Source organism: Accipiter gentilis, chromosome 36 (genome assembly GCF_929443795.1).
Source record: "Accipiter gentilis chromosome 36, bAccGen1.1, whole genome shotgun sequence".
NCBI classification, from domain to species: Eukaryota; Metazoa; Chordata; class Aves; order Accipitriformes; family Accipitridae; genus Astur; species Astur gentilis.
Window position 1 is genome coordinate 152,507 of NC_064915.1, and position 14,781 is coordinate 167,287.

At 41.2% G+C, this 14,781-nt stretch overlaps 1 protein-coding gene across 1 annotated transcript; it reads right to left on the minus strand.

The window, feature by feature from the left end:
* Positions 1-523: 523 nt before the first annotated feature.
* On the minus strand, positions 524-11,667 carry LOC126034824 (butyrophilin subfamily 2 member A1-like). The gene is made up of 10 exons (XM_049792679.1): positions 11,595-11,667; positions 8,586-8,936; positions 7,060-7,344; positions 5,671-5,769; positions 5,244-5,270; positions 4,069-4,095; positions 2,038-2,064; positions 1,763-1,783; positions 1,549-1,575; positions 524-1,068 (listed from the first exon to the last, which is right to left on the minus strand). Exons 1-10 carry the CDS (start codon positions 11,665-11,667, stop codon positions 524-526), a joined length of 1,482 nt encoding a protein of 493 aa, XP_049648636.1.
* Between the last annotated feature and the right edge of the window lie 3,114 nt (positions 11,668-14,781).

Consider the following 14,781-nt stretch of genomic DNA (forward strand, 5'->3'; position numbering starts at 1 on the left):
CCTTCTTGGAAAACACAATGCCTCTTTTTACTCTTTTTCCTACCTTGAATTTTCCAACGAGCTTAAAATTGGAAAGTTTTCAAAACAACACTCTCTGCCTTCAAAACACATTTATTTCATGTCTTGATACAAGAATGGTAGCAGTTGGCTTGCGTAACTTTAGGGATGGCATTCCACCTAACATAAACAGCAAACATGGAGTGAGTCATGTTGCCTAGAGAAGGAAGGACAGGCTATATGACATCACCTAAATTACAATTCTATCTTTAAGCAAATGAAACCATTGCTGTACTGATAAGACTTTCATGACCTGGAATGGGAACTCAGACTCCTGCCTAGGTTTTTCTGAATCTGATCCCAATCTTCTTTCAACTAGATGATTCTTTTTTCCTTTCTCGTTTTTTTTCCCCTGTTTCAGCTTCAGGTTTCTTCTTTTTAATTTTACATTCCTGGTGTCTGAGATGTAACTTTTCCCTTCTTCTTTCCACTGAACTGTCTTTCCCTAAGCCATTAGATCTCACAGTCATATTTCAAGAAGCTTTAATGGGACAGGGGTTAAGACCGGGCGGATAAGAGGTGTGAGCGTCCCTTTCCTTTTGGATAGAAATGGGTAAAACATTTCTGCAGGTTCCTTCCCAAGCCTTAGAGGCATTCTCACCATGACGCCCATCTGCTCTGCATCATAAAAGTTCACTTGCCCTTCCTCCAAGTCCAGCAGCACGCCGATCACTGAATTACCCATCTGCTGCTTCGCCATCCTGTGGTCTCCTTCGCTAGAGAAAATCTCCCCCTGGGACCTGTGCAGAGCCCAGAAGTCCTCCCCGGGAAGGGTCCCTTCCTCCTCCTCTCTCCCTTTCTCCCTCAACACCCCCAGCACCCAGTCGTGCTGCTGGCCCACCTCCACCTCCCAGTAGTGTTTCCCAGCTACAAACCCTTCCTTCCCCAGCAGGACAGGGACTGTGGAGGGAGCGTTTGGGCCAGCAGGTTCAGACGCATTGCTCTCCACATCTGGAGTCCCCAGCACCTGGAGCTCCAGGACTCGGCAGTCAGGATCCACAGTAATGGGAACTGGAGGGGAAAACGGGAATCATCCAGTGAGCGGAGTGGCCCAGGGATCTCTCTCCCCATGGGGCTATGTGTTGAAGTGTTTGAGGGTCTGGTGCGATTCAGCAAAGAATTTAAGCATTCCCCAGAACAGGGCATGCAATCACTGATGAACTGGGAGGCACCTCAGAGCTGTCACAGCCGTGTCCTTTTTGGGGCACAAGTCCACACACTCCACCACAAATCTCTTTTCCACACGATCATCCATCCTCTCCAGATTTGTGTCCACATCCCACCCCAGACCTCGACGCCTTTCAGCAGCTCCTCTTCTCAGTCTTCCCAACAGCCACATCCCAGCTTCATTAATTAGCCTGTTAACCGAGCCGGGCATATTCCTGTGACTCCAGCTAGTCCGTCTATCTCCAGCATCATGGCATTGTCATTTCAACGTGACTTGGACACATTGGCCACTGCATTTTCTCACCCTTCCTCCTGCCAGCTTACCTGCGTGGCTCCGGGCTTCCCAGAAATCTAGAGAAAGAAAATGGACATTACTGTATTATATTTTAGTAGTGCAGTTAGATACTTCTCAGACTGAGAGGACTACTAATGTGCGATTTTTGTCATTGCTGTGATTCTGCATCTGTTTTGGCCTTTCTTCTCTTAAGCCACCAATACTAGCGTTTTGTATAATCACTAGTATTTCTAACCCACTTACCCAGCTCTGCTTTCAGTTGACCTGAAAAGGAAAGATATAGATATTCCAGTCAGTAACATTTGTTTGCTTTTTGGTTTTTTGTTCCAGTTTTTCCAAATAGGACAACCCCCAAGCATGCATTAGGAGACTATTCCTCTCCATAGGTTGATCTGATCTTTGATTATATTACTTGGCTTCAAATCCAGGGATAACATAGACATGCTAACCTGAAGATTTGTCGTACTGTTTCTAAACTTGACAAGATTGTCATATTTACATAAAATGTGTTTTCTTACCAAAGCGTTTTTTGAGTTTGCTCTTTGCTGAAAAGGAATAGCATAAATGAGTGATGTAGAAACTCAAGGCAAAAACGAAAAAACATTTGTGAGAGAGATATTAAGAACTACATCACCAGTTGTTCCTTATGGGAGCAGTGTGGGAGATTTCTGTCATTAAATTTGCAGGATAAAAGCAGTTACAGTTTTTTCTTAGTAATGTGAGAAGAGGGGAAGGAGAGAATGAGAAAGCTGAACTGAGAGTTTTGGTTCTGTGAAATTTGCAGTTGTGTCCAGGTGAAATATGCTGCTTAGAGACATGGTTTAGTGGTGGACTTGGTAGTGTTAGGTTAACAGTTGGACTCACTGATCTTAATGATTCTATGAAACCACAAGGGAGAGAAGAAACCTAATGCCTAGTCCTGAGATGTGTAAGTGGACCGTAATCAGGGTCTAAGGCACACTGCATCCTGCACATGTGTGAAGTAAATATCATTGAACTTTTTGCCAGGTAATTAACATGGCAAATAACATTACTGAGAAGTCATTTTAAAGAAAAGTAAGCTAATTAAACATAGTAGCTTATTTTCACTGAGGCTGGACAGCATCTATTCTCAATGAATATTTTAAGAAAACGAGATTTACCTGCTTGGTTTTTGGTTTTCTCTCCTTCTGAAAATTCAGCACGTAGAATAAAAGAAAGAATATTAATGGAGTACTTATTGGATATATACTGGAAGTTAAATGTTACTTAGTGGACTTTCACATTGCATTCTGTAAAGCCTTAAACTTGAGTCACTTCTGTGGGAAACACATCATTCCAACACGCTTTCTGTTAGTTCATTTTACAGCTAAGCATTCACACACAAATTCTACAATACTTAAAGCCTTTCTTTTCTGGAAGAAAAAAAAAAAATAAATATCTCGGACTGTGCCTGGAGTTTTTCACATTGATTCAGCTGAGCCTTGCATTTCATTTTAAATGCTTAACCACATTAAATAGTGCCATCAAACCCAGAACAAACAAACAAACCAACCCAGAAAAAAACCCCAAAGTGGGCATAACTTTAACACAAAGACAATTAAACACAATGAACAAGAAGAGCACCTTACCTAACATAGACTTCAGTCGGTTTTTTTCTAGAAAAGAAAGTACACAGATATCTGTATTAGCTCTTTGATAGAGTGGCTTAATGCACTCAACACCGATACACAAATTGCATAACCATATAGCAAGTGTATCCTTGGATTACACTGTCAGCTGCTTTGAGTAAATCCAAGTCAACAATTTAATGCATGAATGTATCACACTATTTCAACTTTATTATATTTAGAAAACTCATTAAGTTATTTAAAAACTCATTAAGCAGGGTGGGAACAAGACTTATATGTATTGCTGGTAGAGGTCTTCTTTCAAAGTCTGTTTAAAACATGCCTTAACTAACTACATTTAAGAGAGCTATTCAGATGCATAGGCACCTAGTGCATTTGAGATGCCCTGGAGTATCTCAAGTGCCATGTAGGTGTCTCTAAAAGACCTAGGGTCTCCCATAGAAGCTCTGTTAGTTCAAATTGTATCTGTCAGATACAAAGATCAATGAGGTAACTGCTTCCTTCCAGGGTGGCACCTAGGAAAAAATGGGATGACCAAGAACATGACAAATGCTCCAGGGGACCATGAATAAAGTTCATAGCTGATGAAAGATAGGTCTGAATAATCTTGAAAAAGGCAGAACAGTAGTCACCAGAAAGAGAAGGAGTGCTAGAAGCTTGCTAAGAGCTTTCCATCCAACAGCAGGGATTTGGTTTGAGTTTTCAAAAAGATCACTGCTGGCCCATGTTACTTCCTTGTAAACATCTGCAATCTTCACTAGAGAATAGACCTTGCGTGGGATATGATGTGTCATTGTCACTGTTTCCTTAATATTGAAAAGGGCTGCCACTCCCGCAATTACTATACTGATAATCAACATTCGAATCTTGTTTCCCTGAATTTACATCTTTGAGATCTCTGAACATCTTAGCATCATTTCAAATTCAAAGGACTTTTACCTTCTTCCATCTCCATCTTCACTTTCACTGAAAAAATAAAGAAAATTAATCATAATGTTAATTATTCTTGTAAACTTTCCTTGTCATACAACAGTGTACTTTATGTACAAACAGAAATAAGTAGGGTTAAAATTTTAATTTAATTTAACTTAATAAATTTCCCAAGGCTTCTTGTTAGTCCAAAGAATTCTTATTTTTTTTATACCAAGACATGTCTCATCTCTAATGGAGTTCACAAAAAATGAGGTAGCATTCCGAGACACCCAGTCCTTCCTAGCTGAGTCTTGCCCAACCATAGCCTGACTGAGGCTCATAGTCCAGGCATAAATCCCTTCTGGTCCCATGGATATGTGTATCCTCAACTGCCAAACCTGGTCAGGGAACAGAACCAGATGTGCCTCAGAATAAAATTATTCATGCAATTCATTTGTCCCTGCTATGGTTATGGCATGGGTCAATTAGTACTCTCCCAAACAATAAGCAGGTAAGCATCTGGGTGACAACATGAGCTGAGGGCCATTACCAATAGATGGTTTTAACTGTAAATACGCTGTCCTGGTGAGCAGGAAAGTTCAGCAAAATCCACATGAGCTATGCCATGTCCCCCCACCCCACTGCAGTGGTGTTGGAGTAGATGATCTTTAAAGGTCCCTTCCAACTCAAACCATCCTATGATTCTATGACAACTGGTCCATTTTATTTTCAAGTACAGACATAGGTGGTGAGTACCAAAGAGATGTATTCAAAGAGTAAGCTGCTCTCAGAGTCTTGAGATGGCCTGTTCTGGTAGGATCCTTGAACTGCTCTTGACTGTTTGGTTAATTCATTTAGTTCTTCCTAGTCTAAGGAATCCAAAGAATGCTTCTGATCAATTAATTAACTCTTGAACAATTGCAAACAAACCTTGAATATGTACGACATGGTAGAGTATGTCAGTCAGCATATAATAATGACTAGAGCTTAATGAAAGAAGGAAACAGATTCTGTTTATAAGACACAAAAGAAAAAAAACTCATACAGGAACTTATTACATTGTGCTGTGCAAAAGTAAAATTAAAACCTACAAAACATTTGGATGCAACTGGAACTGCTACTTAGTTCTGTAATTTTGTACAAATAAACCTTCCAACTTACAAATTGTCATAATCTTCACATTCATCTTGCTCATTACTTACCCGATCTAACTGTTTTCTTGTGGTTACCTGGTTAAAAAAAGAGCAAAACACCCTTTTTTGCATGGTTTTGTAGAGTAATACTGACAGAAATCAGCTCTCTGATTTGTCATTTAGGTTCTGGTGTTATTGACAACGCTATGGAGTTATCTCCTCAATAACTATAGGAAGGGAACTACATGCGTAGTTTAGGTCACAGAGCTCCTCTTGTCAGACTTAAAGCCATCTGAGGTAAGCACATGCAATTTGCCTTCCTCCTTGTTCAGACCATGTACTTTCCCACCCCTTTTTTGTTCCATTTCCTGAATTTGGTCATTAAACAATCACTGGTGATTTTGCTTGTTAGCTTTTGTTACAGTCATGGATTTCAATATGAACTGTTTTGATATTTCTATATGTTGACTGAAAGAACATACAAAGAAATACTTACTTCTCAGCTTAGAAAATACAGTGGAAATTAGGACCATGCTGAGACATAAAATTACGAGGAAGATAATCAGCCATTTTGAAATGGAGGGAAAGAAAATATCTGTAAAAATGACCAAAGGGAGTTATATTCTATTACTGATTAAAACATAATGACAGTTATATCTTAGGATACAGTCGATAATTCTGAGGAGATGGTGAATTTGTATTTTACTTGAAGTTTCCTAGTAAAGTTGCTGAAGAAGAGATCTAGCCCTCCCCAACAGGACTAATCCAGGGACACTCTTTCTCTGGCTATCAGATTCAGAATTATGAAAGATATGTCAGATAGAAGTAGACAGGTTTCCACAGTTCATGAATCACAAGAAAGGCGGCAATGCCAGCTCTCAGTTTTTTCACAGATGTGTTTCATTTCATACTAAACTGAGCAGATGATGGAAGAAACCACCACCACTGGACAAGAGAGACATGTTCACCCTTGTTTAATTTGATTCAATGAATGTCTGATTCATCCTGCTGAGTATAGTGTGTAAGTCAAGAAGGAGAATAAGACTTAAGATATTCCCCACGTTGGCTTTTTCCTGTTTCCTCTTTCCAAGTACTTCCACACTCAATGTTCTGGGATTTCGTGATGCCATCCCAAAAGGGACTTCCCCAAGAGCTTTACACGGCACTTTAATTCCCATTCCAGACCTAGACACTGGCTTTGTGGTGCTGAAGTTCTTTTTGGGGTCCAGCACTATGAGGCTTGTTTCAGACTACCTGATGCTTGTCTCTATACCTAGCAAAAAGAAATGTGTAAAGTTCTACAGAGTACATTATCCACACCACGATCACACAGTAAAGCACATATTAAAAAGAAGGAAGATAAAAGCACAGACTAAAAACATTTGCGAGCTGTTGGAATTATCACTTTAACACTTGTGACCATAACTGTTGTTTTCAGCTATGCTCTATGAAACCCATCAGCACACATCTTATTAAATGGCCTTGTAACCTGTTTCTGGATAATGCAAGCTTTTGGAGTGCTCGACCATTGCTAAGGAAATATGTAATTTTTGTATGTGCATACAGTTATAGTCTTAATCTGTTTTAATTCAGCTCTGACAAGTTGACTGCCTTTGAACACAGATTTGTGTAAATTTGAACACAGAAAGTCTTGATACTACCTGACTGCTTTTTGAGAGGAAAAACTGATTTACTGGGTACTGTCAAAGGCTGTGCAGTCAACTAGAAATAAACGTGGAAGAAGACTGCAGTTCTCATGAACTTTTTTCCAGCACTGATTCTGGAAATACATCTTCAGGTCAGCTCATGACATAAAAATTGGACCCATCCCATTTAGACAGTGTCTTTTCAATCTTACAAGCAGGTGACTACAGAGCTCACCCACCTGAGATCAGGACTCGGGACTCGCTCGTTGTATTTAGCACATTGTTGACTATCCTGCAGGAGACTTCCATGTCAGAGCCCGGCTTTAGGTTCATGGAAGTTACAACACTGTATAGACCTGCAGGCATCATTGTCATCTTTGTGGTTGATAGTTCCTTCCGGACATGTCCTTGGCCATCCAGCCAAATCACCTCGGGTTTAGGAAACCATCCGACTGCATGGCAGGTGAGGCCAATGCCCTGCTTCATGTGACTCCTCAGGAAAATGGAAGGCACACCACCTCTAGCTAAGAAAAAGAATACGTATTGTCCATATCAACCAGTACTGAGAAAGGGAAATTGTCTGGCTTAGCTTGAATTCAACACTTCTTTTTTTATATGTATATTTGTATGGAAATACATCGAAAGACTTTTCTGAATTTAAACTGTGACAGAGACTGAGGCCCTGAAGTTTCTTAATGGTCAGCAATTCAGAGTCTATCAGACTGAGAATAAGGAACAATTTAATCGAAATTACAGCAAACAGACCTAGCTGGGGATGGCTAGTCTGGAATGAAGTTGCCAGTGGAACTTCCTAGAATTTTGTAAAAAAATAAATAAATAAAAAAATCCATATCCTTGCGATGATTAACAGATTACAGGAAGCCTATGAACAACTAGTGCAATCTGTCCGTGAAAACAGAATGTATTAGTGTCTCAGGCTAATGATTTCGAGTAAAACTGTTACTGACATGGTATGCACCTGGTCTACAGTTCAAAAAAATTGTATTGTTTATACTCAGGTTCTCTGAAGACTAAACTACAGTGTTACTTAGATGTTACATCTTTGCTTCATCTGGAGTTTTAAAGCTAAGAGGACATCTTCAGCAGAATCTGGCTGCAATATGAGATGCCACAATACCTGTCGAGTAAAAATTGGTTCCTGTGTAAGCAGGGAAAGCATGGAGGAACACTGTCCACTTCCAAGCCAACTACATTAACTGAAGAAACCCATGAAGATGGTATCTATTAACGTACTGAAATAGAAATAGGAGCAATGAAGTCCTACCCACTGCTTTGTTCTCCTGCTGTGGGCAAGCAGCAATGTTAAGTGGCGAGGTATTGGGATGGGACCAATTGATTATGGTGACCACAGAGAAACTCTGGACAATCAGCTCAGTCATGGTTGATTGCACAGTAGAAATCTAAATTCAACTTTACATTGATCAGCTGAATAATTGCAGGGTTCCCTGAACTTTCTGACTGGGCTTTCATTGAGTATGAAGGGAGATTGTACTCTCGGGTCGCACACAGCTGCATGTGTTTGGTTACCTAAATACAGGTATATCAAACTAGGACTAAAACTTACCTCAAATATTGGCTATAGCCATTAATTTAGAGAAAACTGACTCAAATCAAACACAACCCTCCATGAAGACAGTTTATGTGTCAAATTATATTAAAATTATAATTCCCTCAGTCAGTGATGGATATACATGTTTCTGTTCAGCTCCATCTTTAAATAAAAAGAGAGAGAGTTGCCACTAACCTGCCACTTGCAGTTCAACCAACACATCATGATATGTGTCATTGAAAGAGACCGCACAAGTGTATGAACCTTTGTCAGAGCTCCTGACAGTCTTCAAGTGCAGAGACATGTTGCCAGCTCTAAATTCACTGTGGAAGAATTCTGTTCTGCCTTGATATCTCTCATCTTGTTTCTCCATTTTATTCTTTCCATCATATCTGCTCACAGTTATTTTTTGAGGCTGCTCATGAAATATCCACTGGACAGAGAATACCTCAGGAATGTTATCTGCTACAACATGGCAGGGCAGAACCACACTTTCTCCGATGACTCCAATGATGGAACTAATAGGAGGAGAGCTAATAAGTTGACCTGGGTAAAAATAAAATGGCAGTTGTTTCTGTTTGTCCATATCTCATTTTTCATGGCATTACATCAGGCAACCAATAGCACCAATATCACTGTCAGTAGGAGAGGAATTGAGAAGAAAACTAAAAAAAAAATAACATGGCAGATTACTTAGATGAGTAATGTCCACTTTGTGTGAGGCTCATGGAGTTTATCTTTCAGTACTTTGAACACTAACTTAAGCAATTTCGTGGCCATTAAGTGATGGCTGTTGAGAAATCATGGAAAATGGGTGAATATTGAGAAGTCCATAAAAGGTCAAACACAGGATGCAGGACCTATTGAACAAAAAAGTAAAGGTGAGATTCAATTGCCCAAACATTGGTACCTAGTATCATTTGAAATGTCGTTAGGGTATGCAAGACATCCCGATGGAGCTGGTAGATGTGGCGTACGACCTGCAGCAGATCTGCACTCATGTGAAGGACCAGCTGGAGAGCAGACCAGAATACAGCAGTGCCTAGAAAGGACACTAGATATTTATGTGTTGACACCTGAATCACATATATGATGGTTTGGTCACCTACATCTGAGCTAGATGTCCTAGGTTCCCTTTGCAATGAATGGGGAGAAACAGGCAGCCTCAGACATCAACCAGCCTTTGTTAAAGGGCAAATGACTCTCTCTTCCAGATCTTTTCTTTTGTCCTGGTTTTGGTTGGGATAGAGTTAATTTTCTTTCTAGTAGCTGGTATGGCGCTATGTTTTTGAGTTAGGTATGAGAAGAATGTTGATAACACACTGATGTTTTCGGTTGTTGCTAAGTAATGCTTCGTCTAAAGTCAAGGATTTTCCAGCTTCTCCTGCCCAGCCAGCAAGAAGGCTGGAGGGGCACAAGGAGTTGGGAGGGGACACAGACAGGACAGCTGACCCAAACTGGCCAAAGGGGTATTCCATGCCATGTGATGTCATGCCCAGTATATAAGCTGGGGGGAACAGGGGCAGGGGGGTGGATCACTGCTCAGGAACTAACTGGGCATCGGATGACAAGTGGTGAGCAATTCCATTGTGCATCACTTGTTTTGTATATTCCAATTCTTTTATTATTATTATTCTCATTTTATTATTGCTGTTATTATTATTTTCTTCCTTTCTCTCCTATTAAACTGTTCTTATGTCAACCCATGCGTTTCTCTTTTTTTTCTCCTGATTCTCTCCCCATCCCACTTGGGTGGGGGGCAAGTGAGCGAGTGGCTGCGTGGTGCTTAGTTGCTGCCTGACGTTAAACCACGAACGACACTGGTAAAACGTGGCTAGTGTGTCCGGGTTGATCTTACTTGGGGTTTGCTGTCACGGGGAAGGGCTGTGTGTTGGGACCCTTGGTGATGCTATACTCAAGTCAGATGTGCAGCTTTCAGATTTCTAAAGATACACGAGATGAATCCCACCCACAATGTATATCTTTGAAAGGGAGTAAAAGGGAAAACCAGGACATTTTATAGCGGTCATTCTCGTTTCAGTTCCAAGGAGGATACCAGAATGGAAAGAAGGCTCTTGGGAATAACGAAATAAATAGCAACCAACATGCACTTGCAAAGAAGTCATGTCACAGCAACTAGACTTTATTCCACAGCAAGTTAAAAAATCTACCATGAAACATGTAGGAAATAGTTAATATTAAATATAATGTCTCTTCATATGCTGTAAGGGATTGCATCTGATCAAGCCCCAAGAGCCCCAGTCTGTGCTGATCTTCCATCACATCTGCCAGCTCCATTTAACAGGAAATCTCAGATACACTAAAGCATTTAGAATTGCACCAGGCGTCTGTGGTTAGGCACTGAATAACTCACAGGGAGCGGGATTCAGGTCCAAAACTGGGAACCTAAAAACAGATGTCCAGGCTTCCTAATCATCAAGAGGACTAAAAACAAAACTTCCACCTTTGAATAAACAGAGAGAGACATGCCACTGACCTGCCACTTCCAGTTAACGACTGTTGAATTGACTACATTCCTGCTACAGTCAACGGAGATCTAGCCAATAATCTGTTCAGTTCATTCTACAGCAGGCAGTGAGTCTTTTCATTGGGTAGGACAGAGTTCCTTCAACATCCATCTTTGATGCCCTGAGATACTATAGGCACAGGATTGGCAAATGTGACACAGGCTACATGGTATACCGGTCTGTTCTATATTGGAACATCAAGAAGCAAGAAGACCCTACAGCATCTGAAATACCAGTAGATGCCAATGCATGAGCCTCTGAGTCTTACCCTAGATGCTGAGCTTGCATGCAGACACCTGCCTCTAGGAAGCTAAACGTAAGCAGCTAAATCCACGAGCCAAATCCAAAACCTTGGGCACAGTTCAGTTGGCTACACCTAGGTGTCTAGGGCTGAGTTACCTTGGAGCTTCCCAGCTGCCCTCCATTCACCAGTCTAGAGGGTTATAGGTGTCCGGCAGCCCTAGCATATCTTCCAGCCTATGCAGATGTCCCAGGTACCTTAACACATATCAGACAGCACCAGGGTCTTATCTGGTGTTTTAACTTGATGTTTTATGTCATCTAAGTTAAAAAGAAAAAAGATGTGTACTCATTATTTTTGACTTCTACATTTCTATGAACCTAGGCAGAAATAACCTGTTTTATTAAAATATATTCAAAATGGAACTATCTTTACCTGTAATGAGGCATGATCTGTGTTGAAAGGTGAGTATGTGAATAGCTGTCAGCCACCAAAAGGGGGAACCCATCAATATCCAGGCTTCCTAATCATCCACAGGACCAAAAGCAAAGCTTCCAGCTGAAATTCCCGTATGACTCCTTCAGTCTCTTCAAATGTTCAATGCAAAATAGCAAGCGTAATTGCAGAGATAGAATGATAGGGAAAAATAAGAATGAACTTACAGATAATGGGTTTGATGCTGTCAAAGGCAAAGAGGATTGCAAGACATCTTTTCCTTCCTCATCTCCCTGTCAAGTTTAACTACGTAAATGGTGCAAAAGAAATATAGCCTTTGCCTCCTCTATATTTACCTTTGTCTTCCAGAAAATCTTTATTATGTTCACTGGCATTCTTTTTTCCTTTCAGTGAAGAGTTTAAATAATTTCATCTTGTCTTTTGATATTAGCAGACTAGTCTTTTTTTCTTTTCTTTTCTTTTTTTTCCTCCTGCCTTTTGTATAGTAAAAAGCTGCAAACAACTTCATGGATAAAGTCCCAGGAGCAATGTTACTATACTGATCTCTCTGTTGACTTACACCAGCATTTTAAAGAGAAACTTGTGATTTAACAAATATGACTCCTCCAACTTCCTCCCAAGATCTTTGCTTTCAACTCACTGCTGAACTAATCCATACTCACAGCAAAGGTATGTAACTCAAACTGACTAGTGAGCTGAAAGGGCACAACACAACTTTATTATAGATATAAGAGCTCCTGATTTCCTCTGATTTTCTGTGCTTTTTCTCACATCTCTAATCACAGATAAAATCAAGTGCTGTCAGAGAAAGGTATTCCCATCTGAAAATGCATCTACAGCAGGCAGGTTCATTCCTGTCAGTGTAACCGATTAAATCCATCCCTGTTAATTCAAGTAAATGCAATGGGTTTTCTTCTTGGATTTAGCAAAAGTATTATTTCTTACCTGAACAGTAAGAACCTTAAGACTTCTTTATGGGAAATGGTTGTGGTGAACCTTTGTCCTCATATCTTTATTACCACTGGAGATTGTGATTGCATTTTCCACATCCAATAGAGCTAGAGAGGATTGGACAGTATGACTGGGGAAAAGGTAGCTGTCAAGATTCATGTTGCAAGGCCAAAATAGCTTCTTGCTTCCCAATTTCTCTATACTCCTAGCTGGAAAAAGGTAGGGATGTTCCTCCTCATCCTCCTGTGCAAAATCATTCTCTGGTCAACCAGCATTTAACCAGAAATCACTGCAGGAAGACTTACAAGTATGTCATGGATAACTTAGCAGGGTACTTTTCTATCGCATGCTCAGGTGTTTCCCTCTGTTTGCAAATATATCTGGATCTTGGTAGTGTTGCAATTTTTTCCCCATATTGTTCTTTTTATGTCCTGTTGAAGATCAGAAACAATTTCAGTCAACTTCCCTCTCATTTTTATCCTTCAGTTTTTCTGACTCCTGGCCATCCTGTGAAGAAGCATTTAGTGCTCTCAGGAGATTGCTGTCTCTCCTTCTATATCCAGATTGCACTGAAGATCCTTGAAAAAGGGATGTCCCAGAGCTTTTGTGTGTGGCAGTATAATGCTATGTTTTGCTTTGGGATTTTTTTTGTTGTTTTGGGGGTTTGGATTTGTTTTGGTTTGTGGTGGGGTTTTTTCGGTTTTTTGGGTTTTTTTTTGGGGGGGTGAGGGGGGGCATCTTTTGTCCTGTTTTCATTCTTTTTGTCATGGAAATTCAAAACCTACTGATTAGGTGTTTTGCCAGATTTTTTTTTATTTCTTGAAACAAAGGCATGATTGTGGAAACAAAGACTACAAAGAAAAACTGTACCCATCTCTTTCATATGAGTTGTGTTCCCCAGGGGTAGGTACTGGGACTGGTGCTCTTTAACATCTTTGTTGGCGATATGGACAGTGGGATTGAGTGCCCCCCCTTAGCAAGTTTGACGATGACACCAAGCTGTGTGGAGGGAAGGGATGCCATCCAGAGGGACCCTGACAGGCTTGAGAGGTGGGCCCGTGCAAACTTCACGAACGTCAACAAGGCCAAGTGCAAGGTCCTGCAGATGGGTCAGGGCAATCCCAAAAACAAATACAGGCTGGAATGAGTGGATTGAGAGCGGGCCTGCGGAGAAGGACGTGGGGGTGTTGGTTGACGAGAAGCTCCACGTCACCCGGCAATATATGTCTGCAGCCCAGAAAGCCAACCATATCCTGGGCTGCCTCAAAAGAAGCCTGACCAGTAGGTCAAGGGAGGTGATTCTGCCCCTCTACTCCACTCTTGTGAGACCCCACCTGGAGTACAGCATCCAGCTCTGGGGCCCCCAACATAAGAAGGACATGGACCTGTAGGAGTGAGTCCAGAGGAGGGCCACGAAGATGATCAGAGGGATGGAGAACCTCTCCTATGAAGACATGTTGAGAGAGTTCGGGTTGTTCAGCCTGGAGAAGACAAGGCTCTGGGGAGACCTTCTAGCAGCGTTCCAGTACCTAAAGGACGCCTACAAGAAACCCAGAGAGGGACTTTTTACAAGGGCATGTAGTGATAGGGCAAGGGGTAATGGCTTTAAACTGAAAGAGGGTAGATTTAGATTAGATATAAGGAAGCAAATCTTCACTATGAGGGTGGTGAGGCACTGGAAGGCGGTTGCCCAGAGAAGTTGTGGATGCCTCCTCCCTGGCAGTGTTCAAGGCCAGGTTGGATGGGGCTTGGACCAGCCTGGTCTAGTGGAAGGTGTCCTGCCCATGGCAGGGGGGTTGGAACTGGGTGATCTTTAAGGCCCCTTCCATGCCAAACCATTCTATGATTCTGTGATTCTATACTTCTAACTCTTGAGGCTAATTTGATCAATTTGATCTGAATTTGATTGAGCAGTGGATTTTCTCAGGGCTGCGAAGTTTCTGTAAGGGCTATGAAAACAGTTGCTTATTTGTCTAGGGAAAGTCAAGTATTTGTGCTATTCCAAGGGAATTAACCTCTGTAGTAGGGCTACAGTCACAATCTATTTCCCTGTAGTAACTGCATAGCTGGAGTTCTTAAACTAGCTGAAATGCTGTCTGGGAAAATAAAATAAAATAAAATAGAATAAAATAACTCCTAGGAACCTCCACTGGCACATTTGATACAAAGAGAAAGAGTGTCCCCATCACTCAAGGCTGAGTTCTGCTGAACACTC